At 39.1% G+C, this 11,297-nt stretch overlaps 1 protein-coding gene across 3 annotated transcripts; it reads right to left on the reverse strand.

Moving 5' to 3' along the window:
* Positions 1-272: 272 nt before the first annotated feature.
* On the reverse strand, positions 273-6,483 carry c1qtnf6a (C1q and TNF related 6a). Of its 3 annotated transcripts, XM_008415600.2 has the most exons (4): positions 6,130-6,483; positions 4,541-4,580; positions 2,693-2,902; positions 273-1,136 (listed from the first exon to the last, which is right to left on the reverse strand). In XM_008415600.2, exons 3-4 carry the CDS (start codon positions 2,886-2,888, stop codon positions 589-591), a joined length of 744 nt encoding a protein of 247 aa, XP_008413822.1. In that variant the 5' UTR covers positions 2,889-2,902; positions 4,541-4,580; positions 6,130-6,483; the 3' UTR covers positions 273-588. The 3 variants fall into 3 exon arrangements, with proteins under 3 accessions (XP_008413822.1, XP_008413821.1, XP_008413820.1); XM_008415599.2 differs by lacking the exon at positions 4,541-4,580 and having other exon boundaries at positions 6,130-6,479; XM_008415598.2 differs by lacking the exons at positions 4,541-4,580; positions 6,130-6,483 and adding an exon at positions 4,448-4,480.
* Positions 6,484-11,297: the final 4,814 nt, after the last annotated feature.

Below are 11,297 nucleotides of genomic sequence, written 5' to 3' on the forward strand. Positions count from 1 at the left end.
AGAGTTTAGCCTGTTTGTTAGACTGGATGTTACCAAAATATGATAAATATAGTTAATATAGATGTGTGGAGAAGAAAACCACATGTAAGGGTCACAGTAAACACAGAGGAGAAGGTGTTTTGCTGAGATGAGATCAAAATGGTGGAGAAAAACAAGTACTGTACATCACCTTGGCGACAGATTTTGTCCAGGTAAAATGTTCTGTTCCACTGACAGATTATTTCACTTATATCTAGAAAATTTTCATCAATATTAATATTTTAATGACGTAAAACAAGCTCCTCTGTGGTGCTGAAAAGTTAGTTTTGTCTTAATTTTAAGTGCACGAGGATATTTACACTAGAAACTATGCCAAAAATACTCGTTTGCTGAAGGAATTATTTCCTTAAACACGGAAGATTGATGGAGTTTTAGTCGTTATGATGCACATTTTGTTGAGACATGCCAGGCAAGAAAAATTTTACTGTTTTATCGCGAGATTTAGAGAAGTTTGAGGCTGTAAGTTGGCAAAATGTGAAAACGGCGTGAACACTTAAGCAAATTAACTCCATTTTCAAAACGCGTCACCGAAATGTCCCTCTGTTTCTCTCACTCCTCGCCGGCTTCGATGAGGTATCCGTTGAACGTGATGTAGACGTCCACGTCGTCGCTGTAGATGGCGTTCTCGCGCTCCCTCTTGAACAGGCGCAGCCACACGGCGTCGCGCGGCCGCAGCTCCAGCATGACGCTTTGGCTCTGCATGATGGAGCGGTCGCTGGGCTGGGCGTAGACGATGGCCCGCTCCGTGTCGTTCTGCATGATGTGCAGGTACGTCTCCTTGAAGTTCCACGTGTGGATGTTGACGTTGAAGAAGTAGACCCCGGCGACCCGGCAGAGGAACTTCCCCAGTAACATGTCGAAGTCGCCGTCGAGGTTGACAAAGACCGTGTCGAAGACCACCGCCTGGTAGGCGTCGTCGCTGTGCAGGGACTTCCGGCGAGCCACGGAGAAGGCAGAGTGCGGAAGCTTGCAGGGGTCTCCCGGAGGACCCGCGTGGCCTTTGCTGCCCTTTGACCCCGCCACGCCTTGGGCCCCTGGAGGGCCTTCGTGTCCAACTTTCCCTGGGGTTCCTCTATCCCCACGATCTCCTTTGTCACCTGAGTGAGGTTGGCGTTAAGACCAGAGGTGGGTAGAGTAGTTGAACATAAAAATATGTTCAACTTTACTCAAGTTGAACATATTTTTACCCAAGTAAAAGTAAAACGTAGCCGTCCAACAAATTAAGAGTAAAAACAGTATTTAGTAAAAATGCTACTCCAAAACAGTCATTTAATAATAAAAAAAATGACATAATCAGATGTATTTTAAAGGCCAAAATGAAAATAATTCATATGAATAAGATAAATACAAAATATCAAAATAAGTCAAAAGAAACATTTTTCCAAATGTTTCAATATAAAACTTTTGAAACCAACAAACACTGCAGATTTGTGTCTGTGTCTTTTTAGTTACATTTAGTCAGTTACATTTTACTCATGCAACTGAACAACTAGTTGCTAAGACCCACTGAGAATGCATAAAAAATACTTTATTGGAGAAAAAAGTGAAGGAAATTTCTTTTTTTTTTTAAGGTTTACTAACAAAAACAAGAAAAACCAAATGCAGAGCAAAGGCTAATAGAAACCGACTCTATTGCTCTCCATCAGCTCCACATGCTTTCATTTCTGAAAAGAATCTACCCTGAGGTTGATCTGTCTGATCAGCAGCACTGAAAGTGAACATTCCTGCAGGAAAATGAACCAAGTCGTAATAACAAATCCGCACACGCACACAAAAAAAACAGGGACACGTCCTTCTGTGGGCGGCTTTTAAACAAGGCAGCGCTTCCAAGAAAACCCACAAAACATCCTGCAGCAGACGGGGTCACGGGGAGGTCACGCGAGACTCGTCTAATGAAGTTTCGGCAAGCTGTGGGGAACCGGTCGGCGCTTCATTTTTACTCATGAATCCAATAAGCAGAATTAAGTCTCTATGCTCCACAAATCTGGAACAAAAGTTCAGAAAACTGCAAAACAGCTGAAACACTGAGTTCCTTTAAATCAGGGCTCAAAACCACACCTGATTAGCAGTAACTTTAACATTGAGCACCATATCTGATGTGTATTTCCTTGATCATTTTATATTTACTGCCTGTTTCATAATGACTGCATTATGACATGGTGATGTTAAGCACTTTGAACTGCTTTGTTTCTGAAATGTGCTGTAAACTGGACTCTATCTATTCCTCAAATTAAACCTGTAGATTCTCTATTAAAGACATCAGAAGTTCAAATATTGCAATTCTTTTAAAAATTACATTCTTAAATGAATATAAACTCAAAGGATTTTTGGCTCTACAGTAAGCACTACATTGCAAAACATATTCACATTAATTTGTCACATTTTAATCAAATCACAAACTTGATTGTCTGATTAGGATTTTATGCAGTAGAAAAACACAAATTGACACATAAATATGAAGTGCACGGTTTCCAATTTTTTTTGCAAGTAAATATCAAATATTTTGTTGAGTTTACCCCCAATAACGTATGAAGGATATGTGAATCCTGATTAATCAGGTTTGTGGAGGAATACTCTCTTTGAGTTCATTTCTAATTTCCGGCTTTAAAGAAAAAGAAAAAAAAGGAAAAAAAACACGTTTGCAACAAGTCACCTTTCAGTATAGTCATGTCGATGTGGGTGCGAATCTCCGGGACCTGGCCGAACTCCGCCCGTGTCGGAGGATCTCCGCTGCCCTCTGCTGGCGGCATGTGGTCACAGCATCTACTGCAGGGAGCGTTGGGAGGAGGAACCGTGACCCCAGGAGAGGAGGAGGAGGAGGAGAGCAGGAGGAGGACGACACCCAACATGACTGTCCGTAAGGCTGCAGAGATATGTAGATTATTATTGTAAATACAATTACAATACAGGAATGCATAATAATTAGCTTCAGACAAATGCTGCATGTCCTTAAAAGTATATCACTTAAGTTATAATAATTAAAACAAAGGCTTTTCCAACTATGTGCCAGGTTGAATGAAGAGAGACTAGGACACTTTCTAGCACATGATTACGTCATAACCGTGTGCATAAATATAATCGATCTGAGATTGTAATAATGTTTTTAAATCAGGCATGTCGAACTCTGTTTGATTTTGGGCCAAATCAAGATCATGAATGATATTTCAGAACACTGGTTGTGTTATAATTGATTGCTAAAACCTGTCAACAAAATGTTAAAATATAAATAAATTCTTAAAATTAAGCAATATTGAACATCTTTTCAGTCCTTCCAGGATTTCGGAATTGATTTGGGGGATTTTTTTGCAATAAAAATCAAGTGTTTGTGGTTGCTAATTTTGAAATATTTGCACTTATGGGAAATGTGACATTGTATTACTCACCGTATAAAATATGTAGGGATTTATTGATCTTGCGTGAATTTCCACGATAGTTCGTGAAAAGTGGAGGGACTGATTGATGTAATTTGGCAGTAAACAGATAAAAACTGCTTTGATTTGGTAAATAAAACAATATTTAACCATACTGTTATCTTGACGGTGCCATTTATGTCTCCCTCTAGAGTCCAGAGGGCCACATAAAAAGTTAAGGTGGGCCAGATTTGGCCCCCGCACCTTGAGTTTGACACATGTGATTTAAATCATTTTCCAGGATGATTTTTACCTGATGTAATAACACAAAAAACGCAGATGGACAACTTTGGGTTTTTGAGGATTATTTTCATATCAAAATATGAAAATAATCCTCAAAATGCCAAAAGGACGCTTTTGGCATAGCAAAAGCGTCCTCCTTAATGTTTTATAAAGACAAATAATCAGGAATAGCAGTAAATAAATCGAATAAACAGCAACTAACTTAAAGGAGAAGACTGAAAGAAGTTAGAAAAGTCTTTCCGCATCTTTTCCAAACAACTAATTCCAAGATTATAAGTTCAAATATGGACATATAAGGTATTTAGTCTGGAGGATGTTTTTCTTTATTTTCACTGGTCCTGGTTTCCAAAACCCTTGACGTCTATCCACCCAGGGCGGCACGCCAGAGGAGGGCGCCACATGACAAGAAAACAAAACAAAAACAAAAATCATGCGCAAACTAAAAGAGTATCTGTTGCGTGTTGCGTGTCAATGCAGTGGGAATCAGTGCTGCCCCCTGTGTCTAGTGTGAGTACTGCAAGACAATATTGATGCTGGCTGATGACGCTGGCATCGGAAGCTGATTAACCACCTTACATTAAAGGAATATTCTGACAAATTTTTAAAGGAATCTTCTGGAGTATTTGATCAAAATCATACGTATTCAGACCGATCGGATCTAGACAGGATTTCTCTCCTCTGAAAACATATTTTTGAGTTTCATGAGACATTTCTATAGTTCCAGGAAAACAAAAGTTAGAGTCACATTCACACACCAATATCCATATCGGCAGGAGGAAGCTGGAATTGAACCTACAACCTTCCGATCACAAGACGACTGCTCTACCCACAGAGCCACAGTCACTTACTCAGGAATCTGTCCCTGGTCAGCTTGAGTCATGGTCAGACGTGGGATACAAATATTGAACTTAATTATTTCAAGTAAAGTCAAAGCAAAAAGGTCCTTTAAGGAAAAGATTTGTAACTTTTAAATTAGAGTGTATTTAGAGGACACTGTAAAAAGAGTTTTCCAAAATATTTAGTTTGGAACTACTTAAAAGTTTGGTTGACTTTCTGTAGAATTAAGACAAAGAGATTTTAAATGTTTATTGGAAGAAAATAAATGATTTGAGTAAGAGTGACTTAAATCTGTTATCTTAAACATACTTAATAAATTTGTTAAATAAAATTAACAAATTGAATTGGATGATTAGAATATACTGAATTTGTTAAACTTAAATTAAGTTGGATAAACTTAATTGAATTGCTTGTTACCTATGGAAGCAATTCAATTAATTTGATTCAACTATTTAGTGTAAGTTTTGAGTTAAATGAACACAAAAAAGTAAGTTGGCATAGCAAAAGCAAAAGAATTAAGTTAAATTAATGTAAATAAGTCCATAAGATGAACTTAAGCCCAAAAAACATCAATGGCTGTATTAGCACATTGATGTGGGCTGCGTCAATGTGCTAATACATATGGGCTGCGTCATATAAAGTTTGTTTTTCTTTCATGTTGAAAGTACGCCTGGTTCCTTGCATCATTGTTGTTGTTGTTTTTTTTTTTCTTGTTTTCTTTATTGCTACGTCTCTTGTCAACCCACATAAGTCCAGTCTGGTTCTGTTAAAATTTAAAGATTTCCTCTCTTCTGTCACCACATGCTTGATTAGGAGGAGGCATCGCTGCAAAGATAGGTGGCTTTTTATCAATATGAAAGAAGAAGACGATCAACTGATGACATATTGCTTTCTAATGAACATAAAACCAGACTTCACCTCATTCAATCTGAAACTTAACACACTGGAATGGATTCTGTATAATTTGGCTTGAGTTGGACAGGTTTGTCCTCCAGAAACGACTGGATTTAAGGAACTTTTTTACTTGAATCAAATCAAACGACCGCACAGAAGGAGGAGTGCAACTTGTTTTAGTCATGACCAGATGTGCTGGATGGATTACTTCTTTTTTTTTATTTCCAAACAACAAACCCTTCTGGGTGAATCCTTTCATTTAGTTAGAGCCTGGACTATAAAAACTCAACTTTTGCTGCAGTTTGCTCAAACTAAGCTAACCCAGCTCGTCCCAAAAACGTGTTGTTGTTTTTTTTATCATTTCATTCGAACCATAAATCTACTGTGGAGATTCTTTGAAACACAGATGGCTGCTCGGTGTTCATCACCAGCACATTACATAACAGTGAGGTTGTTGTTTTTACTGAACGCATCTCCTAAACAGCAGTCTTCTGTGACAAATCCCATATATGCAGCTATGTTATCAAACCAAGATTTTAAAAGTTTAAAGAAGGAACCTCCTGCCGCTTCCCTTTCCCACTCAATAGTTTTTTGTTTTATTTTCTTATTTTTCAAACCAATCCTCATGTCGGTGTCATGCAGCAGTTTCGCACCTGCAGCTTAACAGACTGATCACCCAGACAAAGTGGACGTTAGTGATCCTCACCTYGGCTTCAGGAGGCAGATTCCCGACCGCAGCTTTCCCGTGTTTCTGTAAGAGTGAGTGAAGTTTCCCCGAGAGGAAATCCCTCTTTCTCCTGATCCCTCCTTCATGACCGTTTATGTAACAGCAGCGTCCAGCTGGTGATCAAAGCTCAGCCGTTTCCTGCTGACCCCTGAGTCAAACAGAGTGGCAGAATCGTGCGTTTTTCCAATAACTAAAAGCGTGGAGTATGATTTTCATGCCTGATCGTTTTGAAATGTTTTTAATCACTCTGAAAAGCGCCCAGTCTGATGGGAAAATCTCACTTCAACTGCTGCTCAGGTTTAATGAAGCCTTGATAAACACTTTCTGGATTGGACACACAGGAAGCCGCCCGTCGCTCCCTGGAGGGTCCGCCTTTCTCCTGCACTGAATTCCTCTCAAATTTCCAGAGAGCCAAGCTGCAAGGAACGATGGAATCCAGCGGAAAGACGAGGGGAAACAGAAAGGGAATGTTTTGATTAGCTCTGGAGTGGAGTTTTGAGTTCGGCTGCTTGGAGGGAGGACGATTGCCTCAAGGATTACATAAGACAAATCACAGAAACTAAAAGGCAGACATGAAATGCGTGTATATAATTGAACCCATATTTTTCAGGCGTACTCTATGTAAAAAAAGGGAAATCCTTTTTTTCTCTCTCACTTTCTAACATTAAATTAGACTAAAAGCTTTCTGTTCGGGTTACCTAAACTACTTCTATTTGATAAATGGCAAGAAAATGAGACCGAATTCTTTTTTTATTTCATCAAATTCAGAAGTTTGCATCCACTGAGATCTTTATTCCCAGATTTTGATGCTATGGATTTGTACGCTTCTGGATTAATTCACAACCTTCGACTTGATCTAGATTTACCTTCCTCAGATATGCTGTTTTCTGATTGGTTAACCCACAAAATTTAAGGAAGAGATTCTGCTTCATCCCTGGGCGTCATTTCACATCCCTAACTTATAATTGTTTCATCTCTTCACACAATTATGTCCTTCAGACAGTCACGGGGACCAGAACGGGCTCTGCATTTCAAAGATGGGACAAGTTTTGGTGTAAAATGTTCAAATCAACCTCAGGAGAAAAGCTAAAGATTCTGTGAAGTCTTTAATCTCAAAGCAACCGGAGGGACTGGTGTGCTTCACAAAACAATTCAAATTGTTGGGGAAGAAAAACGTAATGAACGGATATTAAAGAAACATATCCAGACATCAACCAGGAAGTTAAACATTGGGCAAAAAGAAGTTTTTCAAATGAGCAATGACCCCCAACCAGACTGCATGTGAAAACACAGAGGATGTTATCCACAAATTAGTGTTTTTCTGGTCGCTGTTTCAAGCAAAATGAACAGATTTTTTTGACATCCCGAGAATTGTATAAGGCTTCATGCTTTTTGAAAAACTTTTCAGTATTCTCCTGGTTGCTGTATCAGAGCAACGCAAATAATCTGCTGTAGGGTTCGTTTGGAACCGTACCAATGGTTGGGTAAAGGATGATCTCGGTATAGATTGTTTTGGTTTTGGTTCTAGCCAAAAATAGCAACTTGTTAGTCACTTGTTACCCTCTGAAATCCTCAGCTGAGTCTTACGCTGCGCTCCACTTACCTGGGAAGTGGAAACTCTTAGTGAAGAAGTTGGGATTTCAAGATGGCGACGCCCTCAAACGTAATTTAAGCAAACAGCAGTTTGAATTTGCTCAGTTTTGCGTTTCAGGGCGCTACATGTAACGTTGATTTTTAGGCGTACTTTTACCACGTGTCTTGTAAAATAAACACGTTTCCCACCACCACTACTGCTGATGCGAGGAGCGGCCATGTTGAAACGCAAAGTTGTAACTGGGGGGGGGAGTCGGAGTTGCTCTCAGTTTCCCAGTGGGAAATCTGGATTGGGAACACGTAACAGTCAGGATTTTTCCGACTGAGAAGTCAGGATTTCGCAGTTCAGAGTAAAACTGGAACGCAGCATTAATACCGTATTTTTCGGACTATAAACCGCTACTTTTTTTCCCACGTTTTGAAACATACTGCTTTTCTGTGGATTTTTCTTCAACCACCAGGGGGCGCTTTAGCAGGAAGTGAACCATTGGAAGTCAAAATTGGAACAAGCACTTGCTAGCAGCAGGCACAACGGAGAAATGTTTTCAAACTCATACCTCTTCATCAGGAAGAAGTTCATATTTTGCAGCTTTTAAGTTGAAGGCTATCGAGCTGGTCGTTCAGATCGATAGTCGCTGCATGTAAACTGTGAACGAATCCATGGTTCGGCGTTGGAGACGCAGGGCTGCGCTCTTAATAGCAGATTGTGGAAAACTGAGAGCGACGGAGATACCAGTGGCTTATAGCCCGCTGCGGCTTATATGTGCGTTTCCAGTTTGTTTGTTTTTTAACTTTGTGGGTGCAGCTTATGAAGTGCGCTCTATAGTCCGTAAAATACGGTGCTTTGAACATTGCAGTGATGTTTTTATTATCCTTTCGAGTTTAGTCCAAGTTCAGTCTCCTCTGGAGTTCCTACAGGTCCCCAGCTGGATGTCGTCTCTCAGTCCCCACGATAAATGAAGTCAGGAGCTCCCACCTTGCAGTGGAAGCATTTTCTCCTGTCTGCAGACCACAGCAGAATTTGGAGCTCATGTAACCGACTCACAAGAAGCAACAGAGCAAACAGCTGGGGCCTGCGGTCAAAAGTAGATCAGATATTCGCATTCTTCTGTTGATCTCAAGGGTTAAGAGATTTTTTTGTGGTGAAATTAAGATATTTCCACACGCCGAAGCCCCCCTCCGACCGCAACCCCACTCTCATTTTTCTTCAAGATATGTTGTTCGTACGCATCAGCGTGATTAAGAGGGGAAGTGCATTCAAACTGAAAAAAGCAGAGGTGAGTTCAAACTTCAGACCTCAAAGCATTCTTGTGGTTTAGCTCAGGAAAAAAGAAAAAAAAAAGACAGAGAGCCGGTGAGAACGTTTCGTCTGGCTCCTCTCGGCCTGCAGCACACGTATGCAAGAGAACATGCGTGCGAAACACATGTTTCTCTCGCTCTCTTTATTTTCATGTGCTTCTATGTTGCAAACAGGGTTTTTTTTTTTTTGGTTTTGTTTTTTTGCGCATGTTCTGGACATGTTTTGGGTGTTCTTGAGAAACTAGTTTGTCCCTTGCGGTCGCTGTGGCTCACAGACGAACAGGTGGCGCTCATCCGGGTCCGTCCTCGCGTCCTGCCTGTGGGTTAGAGGTCCAAAACAAGTCCGGAGCGTCTTCGTCTGTCGCTGCTCTTTTCTGCGCTGTCAGCTGGGATTTATAGCTATCAAACTCGTTCGCACTTTTGTCATTTTTTTTTAGTCTGGACTTTGACTGGGCCATTCCGACACATCATCTAAACGCCTACATTTTAGCTCTTGCGGTCGCTGTACTGCAGGAAGACGAACCTCTGCTTTGTTTTCATCTTTTACATCCTCTTTCTTTCTGACATGCATTGAGAATCTTCTTACACATGTTGGACTTGTGACCATATAAAATATCTCTTTATTATTTTTACTGTTCATCAACCTTCTGCCTGACCTGCGTTCTGACTTCATTCATCTTCATGATGCTGTTTGTTCTCCAACAAACCTCCACAGCCAGAAACAGAACTGCTGGATTTATATCGACATTAAGTGGCTCTCAGGTGGAGTTTTTCCCCAGTTTCAGCTTCTGTGCATCACAAATCTGGAACAAACTTCCAGAAAACTGCAAAACAGCCGAAACATTGAGTTCTTTTAAATCAAGGCTAAACCCCCGCCTGTTTAGAGTTACCTTTTAACCATAATAAATTAAATATTTACCAATATATATGATGTCTATTGATGACAAAATGTAATGTTTGTTTCTGGTTTTCTCAATTGGTGACTGTATGATGTTTTTATTACTTTTTATTTTTGTCTTGATGTAAAAAAACAACAACAAAAAAAACCCATCTTTGAACTGTGTTGTTGTTGAAATGTGCTATACAAATAAACTTGATTGACTGATATTGGAAAAACTACGATATGAAGATTTTATTCTGTACAGATCCTCTAACATTTAAAAATAAAGGCTGACACCAAAGATATATGGATCCTGTGTTGTTTTGGATAATAAATTAAACTTTTCGATTCTTGTTGCTTATTTATTTTGTTCTCTATTTCTTTACAAAAATCTTATGTATTTTTTTAAATTTAAGACATCAAAATTATCAAACAATCTGATCTTCCATCTAGTCATAATAAATATCTCCTGTATCAAACAACCTTAATGTCTTTTCTTTGTTTTTCTTTTCTTGATGGGTCTCATTGCAGTTTCTCATGTCTTTGTGTGATATTTATGTTAAAATTAAAAATCTAAAAATAAAACTGGATAAGAAATTCCACTCAGATTGGCTCTGATTAATAAAATAAATGGGTCACGTGGTTGGATTTTATTTAGAGATTCGTGAATAAAGGGGGCTAAGAAAACAAAAACATAAAAAAAAAGTATATTTAATTAAAACCACTTTTATTAAGGTTTTAATTTCAAAACTGATTGAATCTTTTTTTTATTATTATTCTGTGGTCCTATCAGATAACATCTCAACTGCAGCATGTGATAAATGTGGGGGGGGAGGGTGTATAAATATATTTTCAAGGCTCTGCACATGAGAAAAACAGTCACGCTTCATATATCTGTGGTACATCTGACCACACCAGCACAACTCTGGGTTCCTGCATAAACGCCTCAGTATAGCTGTCAAAATTTCATCTCCGCTTCACACATAAAACTAAACATGCAATGATTTTGCACAGGTGTACAAATGAATGTGGCAACTGCTAGCTCTTTTGTAGATATTCACATTCGTATTTGGTTAGACTGTTTAATTCTGTGAAAATGAGACTGCTATTTTCAGATTTCTACAGTTGGTATAAAGCTTTGTGAATGGGTCTGAATGCATTAATATCTAAAACAGCACCTGGGGGGGAAAAGAGGTTTAATTTGCACATGAATGTATCAGAATGACTTAATAAGCTGTCCTGATAAAATCAGTGTGGGGAAGTGTTGCGCAAAAAAAAAAAAAAAAAAAAAAGACAAATGGTAGAAATGTTGATGAAAACGAACATCTCAGGTGTTTTCGTACTTAGATGGCTAAATATGATAAACTGTCTCTAG

The sequence above is a fragment of the Poecilia reticulata genome, linkage group LG8 (genome assembly GCF_000633615.1).
Source record: "Poecilia reticulata strain Guanapo linkage group LG8, Guppy_female_1.0+MT, whole genome shotgun sequence".
In the NCBI taxonomy this organism is placed as follows: domain Eukaryota; kingdom Metazoa; phylum Chordata; class Actinopteri; order Cyprinodontiformes; family Poeciliidae; genus Poecilia; species Poecilia reticulata.

Coding starts and splice junctions, on each gene's coding strand:
- c1qtnf6a (XM_008415598.2), bottom strand. Junction 1,137..2,692: donor CGACATGACTATACTGAAAG/GTGACTTGTTGC, acceptor AACCTCACTCAG/GTGACAAAGGAGATCGTGGG.